The following is a 12275-nucleotide window of genomic DNA, read 5'->3' on the forward strand; positions in this document are numbered from 1 at the left end:
GGTGTCCAAGGTGTGTGCAGTCAGTGACAGCCATGGCTGATGGTCTCAGCAGAATGTCCAACTCACTGGGGAATGTCACCCAGTACCAAGCTGACCTTGATGAGGTGCTGTAGGGTATGTCCCGCTCTCAGATGGGAATGGCCGAGGGGGACATTGCCGAGGCACTGCAGAGCATGTCCCAGTCACTGAGGAGCATTGTGGAGGGCATCGATACAATGCTGCAGACATCGGGAGCCACCAGGGCTGGCAGAGCCAGATGACACATGGACAGCTGGAGCTCGAACCAGCTGCCCTTCCATCCCAAGGTGAAACCCGGGGCTCTATGGGCATCGGGCAGGAGGAGAGGGCGCTGGGCACCAACCTGGACCCGTCCCATGGAGTGGGGATGGTGGCCACCAGCTCCCCTGAGTTCCACCCCTCTGATGAGGCTGCGTCTCGAGGTCAGCACGGAAGAGGGCAGCACGGCTCTGCGTGTGCAGTCGACATGTGCACCGGGGCCTTGAACTTCAGAGGGCGCCTTCCAGGGGCATCGAAGGCCATGGGACGAGGTTAGCAGCTGGCTGCCTCCACCTCAGATGTGCATCCTGGGGAAACACCAAGACCTAGCGGTTGAGCTTGGAAGGTTAAGCTGGTTGAGGATCACTTAGGGCACCGCTGGAGGAGGAGGGAGGGAGGGGGGGGGGGTGGTAGGTGGGGGTGAGGGGGGAGTGAGGGGGTGCGGGGAGAGTGGGGTGGCACCATCGGGAGAGTGGGGAATTGTTGGACACCTGTGACACATTAACAATTCTTGAGTACAACCAGTATGATGCCTCAGTCACTTTCGTCCGCTATGTCGGTTGACCTCCAAACTCTTGGTCCAGCACTCCAGGCATCCCATCCGCCCCCCTTCCTTGGCACATTGCAGCAGGTAATGTCTGCGAGCAAGCACTCAGCAGACAGGCCAGCCTATGGCATAGATTGAGGAACACTGGCTCACAGCTCTCTGGGGGTTATCATCATCTCCCTGCCCTTCACAGAGGCCCACTAATGGTGCCGACACAGCCCCAGCACCCTGGAGTGATGTGACACAGACCCTGGGAGGGTGGGAGATGGGGGTTGAGGAGGGTATCAATGATGGAGCAGGCCACGTCCTAAATGAAGCAGGCGAGTTTGAGGGCTTCCCTGGCCCTCTGGCTTGTCAGACCCTCGCCACTGCCATTAGTCCTGCAGCCTCCGGCTGGTCCTCCGGTTCCTCCTCGAGATCGTCCTCCTCGGAGGTGGGGATATGTTCCTCATCCCCAACCTCCGGCCCGTCGTCCAGTTGCTGTGCCAGGTTTTGGAGATCACAGCAGACCACCACAAAGCAGGTGACCCTCTGGGAGGTGTACTGTAGTGAAGCCGAGGCATTGGAACCGCATCTTGAGAAGACCTATGCACCGCTCATTGACAGCCTGGGTGGCCACATGGGACTCATTGGATAGGGTCTCTGCATCGGTCTTCGGCCTCCGTACTGGCCTCATTAGCCAGGTCCTTACTGAGTGCCACTTATCCTCAAGAGCCAGCCATCCATCCTGGGGTGGTCCTCGAAGAGGCTGAGGATGACCGACTGCCCCAGGATGTAGCTGTCATGGAAACTCCCTGGGAAGAGTGCACACATGCATGATCTTCATGTGATGGTCATGCATGAGCTGTATGTTCAGGGAGTGGAACCCCTTCCTTCTAATGTAGGGCACCCTCACTCCCAGCATATTAGAGTGAGACAGCTAGTCTCACTCTAATATGAATTTCTTGAGGTACCCAATGCGTTGGGATCTAACCCCTTTGCCTCGGAGACTTCGGGTGAGCGCCGTTCAGTATTGGTCGCCACAAACAGGGACCAAATGGAATGACACTCGTGGGGGTCTCCCAAGGAATAGAAGGCCCCCAGGTTCTCACCCTGGTGGGCAGGGTGGTACCAGATGTGGTACACTGGCAGTGCCACCTGGGTGCAAGCCTGGCACTGCCAAAGTGCCCAGGTGGCACTGCCAGCTAGCAGGGGCAACAGCAGGGTTCCGGCTATTGATTTCCTGCGCAGTGGACCGGGCCCGCAGGTGTCCTGCGTGGGTGCAGTGGGGTGTGTGGGGCACCGAGGACCCCCTTATGGGTGCTTTGGGGGGGGGGGGGGTTTGGTGGTCATGTCGGGTGTCGCGAGATTGGGACACCATTTAAAAATGGCATCCTGATTGCTCCTTACAGTGAAGAGTTCTGGCGAGTGGAGCTCCTCAGTGCAGGAAACTGGACTCAGTGCAGCTTCATCAGGGAGTTCCCCGCTGAGGCCCCAAATCGAACCAGAGTGCCGGTAGATAGTATTGTGTTTCTCTGTACTGCAAGCGCCGGGAAACATTCGACTAAATGCCCTTGTCCCGGGACTCTGTTCCGATTTGGTTACACCGCGCCCCACGTGTGTATATAAGGCTGAGGTAAATAGATTCTTGATCAATAAGGGAATCAAGGGTTATGAGGAAAGGGCAGGAAAGTGGACGTGAGGAATGTCAGATCAGCCATGATCCTATTGAATGGCCTACTCATGTTCCTATTTCTTATGGTGTTATATGTTCACAAGTGCTTAATTTAAATTTATGAACCTGCAATGTGTTTACACACTCCCTTATGAATGATTGGTGGCTTTATATCATTATAAAAAATGTGACATGGTGTTCAGAGGTGGTAAAACAGCCTGGGAGTAAGATTAACTACAGATCAGACATGACAGGCATGATCTTCAATCACGCTTCATGGCATGAGACGACAAACACATCAGACATCAAGCTATTAAACAACCCAAGGATGATCAACCAGCATTGTGGTGATCCTATGTAACATGGGAAAAGCTGGGAGAGAGCGTGTGTATCCATAAATTAAGACAATAGAAAATATAAAAAATAAAATAGCAAGAGAAAATGCCGGTAAGTACTCAGCAAATCAGACAGCTTCTGTGGAGAGAAAATGTTTGTCTTAATTCAGATTTCGAGAACATGGAATGCTTTGCTTTTGGAATGAAATGGAAAATAACATCAGGTAAAGTACTATCCAGGTACATCCATGTACTTACTGTTAAAACTTTACATAAGTAAATGAAGAGCAGAACAGTCAGGGATTGTAAGCATTTCTTTCACATGGATAAAATGAAGAGGCTAATCTCATTTGTGTTCATTTTTTTCAATCTTTTGATTATTAACCATTGAGTTCAACTTCTGTGCCTATTGTGTCTAATTTCCTGCATTCTGTTTAATCACTGCAAACTAACACAACAATCAGTCTCAGGAGGTTTACAATACCTTGGACTGTTTGGCAATATTGTGAATGAGAAAATTTGTCCTAACATTGTCCACATTTGGCACTAGGATAGATCCATATTCTGGAGTGGTATCTACAGGATAAATGTACTCCTCCACCTGTGTCCTCCAGTGTAACCAGTTCCCTGTTGTAAAATGAAAACATCTTTAAGAATTGCTTAACGTAATTAAGATCCAAAATGTTTGATGAACAAAGAAACACAATGGCAATAGTTTGATTGGAAAGTAGTTCATTTTAATTGTGTTGCATAACTCTCTAATCAACTTGCAGGATTAAAGAAACTATTTAATTCACAATGATGTTTTACCCTCACGTTAAACAAGCAGTATCGATACTTGGACCTTCCATAATCGCTTACATGTAAACATTTCAACATTCAACATACTTCTAATGGGAAACATATGTATTGCTGTTTTCAGAATAAAACGGAAAGTATTAAACACCCTCGTTAAGATGAATTAAATTTTAAAAATGAAGCTCTCTTCGGGTTGACCTGTTTGAACAAAGGTTTTCCTCTCAGCAATTGTCGGTTCCACTTTGCCTTTACAAATGCTTCAAGGGTCCAAGTGAGTACAAGTCGCACTTGCACCGGGTATGGGGCTAAAATATCGGTGGGCCAGATTATAACCATGCTAAGATTTGGGTTGACACTTTAATTTTCTGCATGTTGTCCCTACTTTCCCAGTATCAAGGGTATATGTTGGGGGAGGTTCTCAGACCTCTCCAGAAAGTCCATCACTGTATTCCGTTGAAAAGCCTCAGTACCGCCCATACCAATTGAAACCTGGGGCGGAATTCTCCGACACCCCGGAGATTCGGCGGGGGCGGGAATCGCCTGCGCCGGTCGGCGGGCCCCCCGCGCTGGTCGGCGGGCCCCCCGTGGCGATTTTCCGGCCCGCAATGGGCCGAAGTCCCGCCGTTGACAGGCCTCTCCCACCAGCGTGGTTTAAACCACCTACCTGACCAGTGGGATTGGCGGCACGAGCAGGCTCCAGGGTCCTGGGGGGAGGCGCGGGGTGATCTGACCCCAGGGGGTGCCCCCACGGTGGCCTGGCCCGCGATCAGGGCCCACCGATCGGCGGGCAGGCCTGTGCTGTGGAGGCACTCTTTTTCTTCCGCCCCTGCCATGGCCTTCACCATGGCGGAGGTGGAAGAGACCCCCTCCCCTGCGCATGCGCGGTATGACATCAGCAGCCGCTGATGCACCGGCGCATGCGTGGACTTATGCCGGCCGACAAAGTCCTTTCGGCCCCGGCTGGCGTGGCGCCAAAGGCCGTTCACGCCAGCCGGCGGAGTGGGAACCACTCCGGCACGGCCTAGCCCCTCAATGTGAGGGCTTGACCCCTAAAGGTGCAGAGAATTCCGCACCTTTGGGGCGGCCCGACGCTGGAGTGGTTAACGCCACTCCGACACGTCAGGAACCCCTGCCCCGCCGGGTAGGGGAGAATCCCAGCCCTGACATCTAATGGTCAAACTTTCACTAGATGTAAATGATTAATCCCAATGAAGACTGATCACCATCTATAACTGGAGTGCCTGTTGTGGGATCCAAGGAATTTATTTATTCTTCATTCACCCCATTTGGAATTCTGGAGAATCTGCCCTAACTTGGAAGGGCAGGCCAGCTTGGGTCAGGCATGTGATCTGGCCTTGTTGCTGTTGGTGGCCCATTCCAGTCGCACTAGCTCCCATCACAGGAAATTGGGTTTTACAACCACAATTTTCCACCATAATTATCAGTTTTTAAGTTCTGCTGATGTACTTGAATACTCAAAGTGACTCACCATCAGGTCCCACAAGGTAGTCGAACATTGTGCCTTCACCATCTAAAGAAATTTCAGGCATATCCAATTTGGTGTAAGTATGATTTCTCAGCCAATACTCCATCTTTCTTCTGTCATCTAGCTCAAGAGTAGCACCAATACTCCACATGAGGCCAAATATAAACAATCGCTCGAGATTCTGTCGGTCTAACTCACCAATATGTTCCTGGAGTATCAGGCAGAGAAACAATGATAATGTGAAGATTAGGCTCCTAAATGACCCTCTTATTGACTGACCTCATAACACTACACCCTGTATGCTTCAACCGATGGCAGTGCTTATGTAGTTACATTGTATATCTTGTGTTGCCCTATTATGTATTTTATTTTATTCCCTTTTCTTCCCATGTACTTAATGATCTGTTGAGCTGCTCGCAGAAAAATACTTTTCAACTGTACCTCGGTACACGTGACAATAAACAAATCCAATTCAATCCAATTCAGTTTAAAATAGAGGCCTGATAACATCTTGATATCCCCAGACCACGAATAATGTTGACACCGATTATAAAACTCAAGGGTTACTGCTCCAAACATCGCTAGTAGCTTGGCTCATCAACTCTGGTTGCATGCATTAATTGAATAAACTTTTGAATAACCTGTGCCAATTTCAGAAAAGACTTTCAGGAACACTTGGGAAGTTGATCTATTTCCACACAATGGAAGGCTTTTACCGATACTAAAGTGTCTTCTCATTAGGGTTAGCTCTTTGGGTTCTTTGGTAGCCTCTGAAGTCTATTAGAGGTCAAAGGAAAATTAAACCCAAAGGAGAGATATAGCAGGTAGCTGAATTGATACCAGTCAAAGTCAAAATTACACCCAATCACTTCCTGGTTTTGAAAGTTCTCCCTTTCTTGTACAAAATTTACTGAAATCAGGCACAATACAGGTGTAAATGGCAGGATTTCTTGAACAGCAGCCCCCTTGTGATTATCCTGTCATTTTCCTACATGCACCACTTTGGGGGCACGGATTATGCCAGTAGCCATGTCTCTTAGAACTAAGTGTGACTCTTAAAATAGGAGTAAGTCTAGTTTATGCCCCACTTTCTAGTCCTCTATTCCTGAACCAAAGGAATGGGAATAATGGGTTCTCATCAGTGCAGATAATAAGATAATAAAAAGAAAAGATTGTGATTTATACTTGCAGGTGCAAGTATGGAGTGCAGTAATATTGAATTATTAAGGGACAGCAACAGGGTCAGGGTAAATGGATCCTGCTAAACCACACCTCATTATGCACTATTGCAGGACCAATGATTATTGACATAGTCCTTTTCCCAATAAAAAAACATATTTAATCCTAACAACCAGTATTTGAGAACTCAGGCTTAAATGTTATACCTTGGATGGTAGGAGTCCCTGCAGCATGTTAATACTTTGCATAATGACCAAAGCTTCAAGCACTTTCATCTTTTGATTTAAGGACTGTATGCTAAAGCGGTAAAGCTCTGGGAACACAGCTGCATACAACTCTTTGAGAATTTCAGCTTCATGATGTGACCGTAACTTTAACGAACTCTGATAGAAGAAAAATAATGAAATTATGTGTACAGTCTGCTATAGGAACTACTCAACAAAAACGAGTTTTAGATCTTAAAGTCAGACAATTAAATGTTGTGATGACCATCCACTTAAGAGTTACACTTACACAAGTCCAACACTTGATAAAATCGAACAATGTGAATTTGTACAATTCTCAATAGCTTTTTAAAAAAGTATAAGTACAATCATCTTATTAGTAGAATACACATGCCCCCATTTTGCACCATTTCTAAATCAAACACTTGCATGGGTTTTCTAGATTTTCACATTTGTATCAAAATACGCCAGAATAAAGGCAAAGGTTAATGAATTCTCCATGATTCTAATTGCAAAACTGAATGAACCTTTCTGATTCCTGCTCAAAGTACAAGTCACTGACCTCTAAGATAGGCCTCCAATCAAGCACAGAAGAACTCATGTACACCATCCCATTCCTCGAGACAGTGGCAGGAGATGCATTGTCAATGTTGTGAGGCTCAAACACTATTTTGCAGTTTTGGGCCATTGGGATACGATCTCCATTTGCCAGAGTGAGTGTCTTGTTGTCATCGAGGACAGAATTAAGATTTTCTATCCAAATAGCATCCACAGGGCCATCTAGTACGAGCCAAATATGTTCACCTGCAACATGTTCAATATTGATTTAAATGGGGAAACAAATAGCACAATCACCACGACATAACAGCAAGGCTGCTGGAATCATTACATTTCTCGGAAATACTTACAGTGGGCGGGATTCTCTGATCCTGAGGCTAAGTGTTGACGCCGTCGGAAACACGGTTACGTTTCCCGATGGCGTCAACATGGCCTCAGGACAGGCAATTCTGGCCCCTACAGGGTGCCAGCACGGCACTGGAGCTGCTGCTGATCCTGGTGCAAACTGGGCACCGCGGAGTCCGCGCATGCGCAGTGCCACTGGTGCTAACGCGCACATGTGCAGTGGCTCCCTTCACCGCGCCGGTCCTGAAGCAACATGGCGTAGGGTTAAAGGGGCCGGCGCAGAAGAAAGAAGTCCGCCCACCCGCCGAACAGCGGGCCCCGATCGCGGGCCAGGCCACAACGGAGGCACCCCCCCCCCCCCCCCGGGGTCGAACCCCCCTCACCCCCCAAAGGCCACCCCCGGACCCTTTCACGCCGAGGTTCCGCCGGCTACGAGCAGGTTAGAACGGCGCCGGCGGGACTCGGGATTTTTGTTATGGCCGCTCGGCCTATCCGTGGGCGAGAATCGGCGGTGGGGGGGGTCTCGTAGAGCTGCCCCCGAACGGCGTTGTGCCGGCCACGCCGGCGCCAATGGCGCCGATTCTCTGCTCTGCGGTGAATCGCGTCCCGGCTTCGGGGCTGTGTGACGCGATTCGCGCCGGTCGCGGCGATTCTCCGGCACGGCCCCTGGCTGAGAGAATCCCGGCCATAGTTCCTACTACTTAGTGGTAAATACTTGCATGCAATTAATATCCACATGTGTAGTTCAATTTAAGGGCATGAATTCCTATAAATATGAATATGTTTACATTTTTATATATTTTAAACAAATCTACAAATGTTGGAACCTCTGCATTACCTAACTTCATAACATTGTGTCATTGGTCCCTGGAGTGGCAATGGGCTTTTCCACTTTCTCTCTCTGAGAGCATTTCCTAAAATACTACAATGCTAGTCCATCACAAGTTTCCCATGGAGGGTAAGGTTGGGCTGAAATTCAATTCATTCTTTGCAAACCCAACCTAATAGAAGAAGGCAGGACATGCAGGATGGAGGTCTTGTTGGTCTTATTCATTCCCAAGAGCAAATCAGAAGATTGCAGATCAAACGTTTTAAATTAGTAGCTTTATAAAAGGGATTGAATTCAATGCCTTAATACTTTGCAGCCATGCTTTGTGGATCCCACCTCAGGCAATTTTCCAGTGCTGTACGTTTAGCTACTGTGATGATCGGAATACCTTGCCCCTTTAAGAGGCTTGTGATGATCGGAATACATTGCCCCTTTAAGAGGCTTGGAACCCTGGGGGACTCCGCCTCTGGCTACGCCCCCTGGGAAACAGTACTTAAGAGGAGACTCCATTTTGCGAGCACACTTCTCATGGAGGCTGCCATTGTTCACTGCTTATTAAAGCCTTTGATTACTGACCTAACTTTCGTGTCGTAATTGAGAGTGCCTCAGCTACCTTCCTTCCCACAAAAGGTCCAAGAAGTGCCATACTGGTTCCAGATTGAATTAATTTGCCTGACCCCTCACCTTGGCCATTGTGCAATATCACAGTAACAAAGATACAACAGGATCACAGATATGTGGGGCCTTATGAATTACCATAGAATGGTGGCACAAGGAGGAGCGTTGAAAAAATTAATCATCAATGAAAATCATACCAAGTTCGTTGGATCTGTGCAGAGACCATTTCTATATGCATCACAGTTAGCAACAGGCTCAAAGTGGTGTTCTCGCTCTACCATAGCACTTGGAACCCCTTGTACTTACCTTCACCTTTAAATAATTATTACAACCTGGAGAACATATAATTTTGTATTTTGGTCAAAAAATGGGATATTTCAACTTGGAAAAGTACAAATGCTTAGTGACAATATATACTAATTTATCCCCTGCAAATCAAATGGTTTGTTTTGGGCAGTATTTTACTGTCGCCCATCGTTAAGTTTGCAGGTGGAGCTGTGGAGGGGGCAGTAAAATTCACCAGGTGACCTTTCCACTGCTTTCCCACCCACCCCTGACCTGTCTGCAAATTGATGGGGGGCAGGAGGAGTCCGGGGACAAGAAGGAAGCCTGACAGATCACTTTGCTCAGGAGTCGGCCATGAAAGGAGGTGGAACGCATGTCTCTATCACTTGCCCCCTTTCCAGATCCTCCTATGTGAGAGACAGGTATCTCGCCTGCAGCCAATGAATGTTAAATGGCTGTGGGACTGCTGGCATTAGCAGGCAATCCTTCCCTGGTATATTGTTATATCATTTGTAAAGAAATAGGAACTAATTGTTGTGAGAGTGTAACCACGGCAAGCCACATTTACCCTGTGCTGCAGTCAGGTTCCAAGCAACAATATTTCAGTCCACCAGTCATCTGGAGAGTTGTAAGAATTACACTCGTTGAAGTTCCAATGTTTTGGGGCTAAAAGTGGGATTAATTTGAATTGATGGGAACCGGAAGACATAACACCACTGAGTCTTTGGTTGGTTGGATAGAAAATCCACCACCAGTAAAGTTCTGCCCTATGGTTTAATAAACTTAACATGATTAATTTACAATTCTTAAACTTTGGTGTTAATATTGTTGAACTTGAAAATGAAAGTCGCTTATTGTCACAAGTAGGCTTCAAATGAAGTTACTGTGAAAAGCCCCTAGTCGCCACATTCCTGTGCCTGTTCGGGGAGGCTGGTACGGGAATTGAACCTGCGCTGCTGGCCTTGTTCTGCTTTACAAACCAGCTGTTTAGTCTGCTGTGCTAAACCAGCCTCTGCTATTTCAACTGTATAGACTGTAAAGAACATTATGAGCTGTACAAGTTACTGGTAAAAGAAAACCAAAAGGCGGTCCAAATGTCATGAAACTCAACCCTGTATAGAAACTCAACCCTGTATACATTCTTATGTACAGATCATGAAAAATGGATACATGGGAGAATTATTTTAGCCTCAAGACTATAACCTATTATAACATTTAAAATGACCATCAGAAAACAGTTGAGTTTTCTTCGAGAAAGTTTTGCAATATTTCTTCCTTGCAATATATTTGGGATATCTAATGCCATTATGATGTGCAATGAAATAAAACTCAATTGCCTGCAATTTCCATATGGGTACCATAATGTCTGTAGAATTTCAGGGCCAGTATACATTAAACAAACAAAAGTACCAAAAATTAGTTTAACATCGCTACCTGCCTGTAAAGCACTATTCATTTTATTTTCTAAGACAAGAAAAATTCCTTGAAATACAAATATGAATTCATTAAGTAATCAAATCTTTCATGTGATTCTTCATTCATTCCAGGGGCTGGTTTAGCTCACTCAGCTAAATCGCTGGCTTTTAAAGCAGACCAAGCAGGCCAGCAGCACGGTTCGATTCCCGTACCAGCCTCCCTGAACAGGCGCCGGAATGTGGCGACTAGGGGCTTTTCACAGTAGCTTCATTGAAGCCGACTCGTGACAATAAGCGATTTTCATTTCATTTCATTTTTCATTTGTCAGACTCATTCTTATACCTTTCTTGGCTCTGAGAGTCTTCCTCCACAGTGTAGAAAATATTCCATCGGTCCAGTCATTGGTCGCAACATCCAGACGACCAAACATTTGAGGGGCTGTAATTGCTTTGGGATTCATCCGCATTTCTCTGTGAGGCCGACCACACTCTGGGCAGCAAAAGGCAACAGATTAACTGAAATATCCACAAAACAGCCACTAGCTTTCAGCAGTGCCAATAACTGCAGCAGAAATGACATTTTAAAAGGTGGGCCAGACAACTGACTGATGGCAGTAATTTGGTGCAGCCTTTGCACCTCTGGAACAGGGGTGAAATTCCTGTCCAAACCAATGTGATTAAAATCCCTTGGTCAACTGTGACAGATCGAGAGTGAATTCAATTTTCACAAGCTCAAAGCAATTCCCATAGCAATAAATTAACAGGAATAAACTCATGATTTGATACAAAATAACAGTTTCACTAGAATGATTAACATGGAGATGGAAATTCCCATTGGTGCAGTTTACTCTTCTTGAAATTGTCGTTACGGTCGGTATTATACAAGTATCTACACTCTAGGCATGATTTAACCAAATGGGAACAAAGTCGTACAGCAAGCATGCTTAGCCGCGTGTTTCCCGGTGCTCATAGCACCTAGAAACACCCTGCTGTCTAACATGCCCCTGGTTAGATAGGAGGCCGAGGCCGCACATAGCCCTGTTTTCTGCACTGAGGAAGCTCCACTCCCCAGAACTCCTCAGTGTAGCGAGAGATCAGGACGCCATTTTTAAATGGTGCCTTTCTGTGGAGTTCCCGATGCAACTCCGCATCCCCCCCGCCCGACCCCAACTCATTATAAGAGGCTCCCCGGAGCCCCCCCCATCACCGCATAACACTCGCGCAGGTCACCCGATTGCTGCCATGCAACAAATGCTAACCTTGGCACTGCCAGGATGCCAACCAGCAGTTCCAGGGTGCCACCCTGCCCAGAGGGTATGCACCTGGAGGCCTCCGACCCTTGGGACACCCCCACGAGTGCCGTTCCATCTGGTCCCATTTGTGGAGACCAGTACTGAATGATGCTTGTCTGTGGTCTCCAATGCGAAGGGGATAGATCCCACGCCTCGGGTGTCTCAGAAAATTGCACATTAGAGTGAGGCTAGCTGTCTCGCTCCAATGTGCAGATTTGCCAAAACGTGATCCAGCCCACAATGGGCAGGATTTACATTGCAACGTCTCGCGAGAGTACGTTTGATCTCAGAAGGCGCTGCGAGCCGGGTAGATCCCGGGAACAGGGTCTCCCAGTTTCTATCAGCCACGTTGCAATGTGGCATGCTGTCTTTCAGGCACAACGTGGGAGTTCGATTGCGCCCTACGTCTACCTGCACTTTATCTCACCTGAAAT

At 47.4% G+C, this 12275-nt stretch overlaps 1 protein-coding gene across 1 annotated transcript in view; it reads right to left on the minus strand.

Annotated features, from left to right (window-relative positions):
* LOC119971355 (dynein heavy chain 5, axonemal-like) overlaps positions 1–12275 on the minus strand; it is a 461705-nt gene that overhangs the window by 221652 nt on the left and 227778 nt on the right. Inside the window, exons 42-46 of the mRNA XM_038806777.1 lie at positions 10893–11039; positions 7062–7303; positions 6482–6658; positions 5100–5304; positions 3297–3439 (exon numbers count right to left, since the gene is read on the minus strand). Coding sequence (XP_038662705.1) covers positions 3297–3439; positions 5100–5304; positions 6482–6658; positions 7062–7303; positions 10893–11039 — 914 coding nt within the window. The remainder of the gene's footprint in view (positions 1–3296; positions 3440–5099; positions 5305–6481; positions 6659–7061; positions 7304–10892; positions 11040–12275) is intronic.

This window comes from Scyliorhinus canicula, chromosome 9 (assembly GCF_902713615.1).
Source record: "Scyliorhinus canicula chromosome 9, sScyCan1.1, whole genome shotgun sequence".
Classification (NCBI taxonomy): domain Eukaryota; kingdom Metazoa; phylum Chordata; class Chondrichthyes; order Carcharhiniformes; family Scyliorhinidae; genus Scyliorhinus; species Scyliorhinus canicula.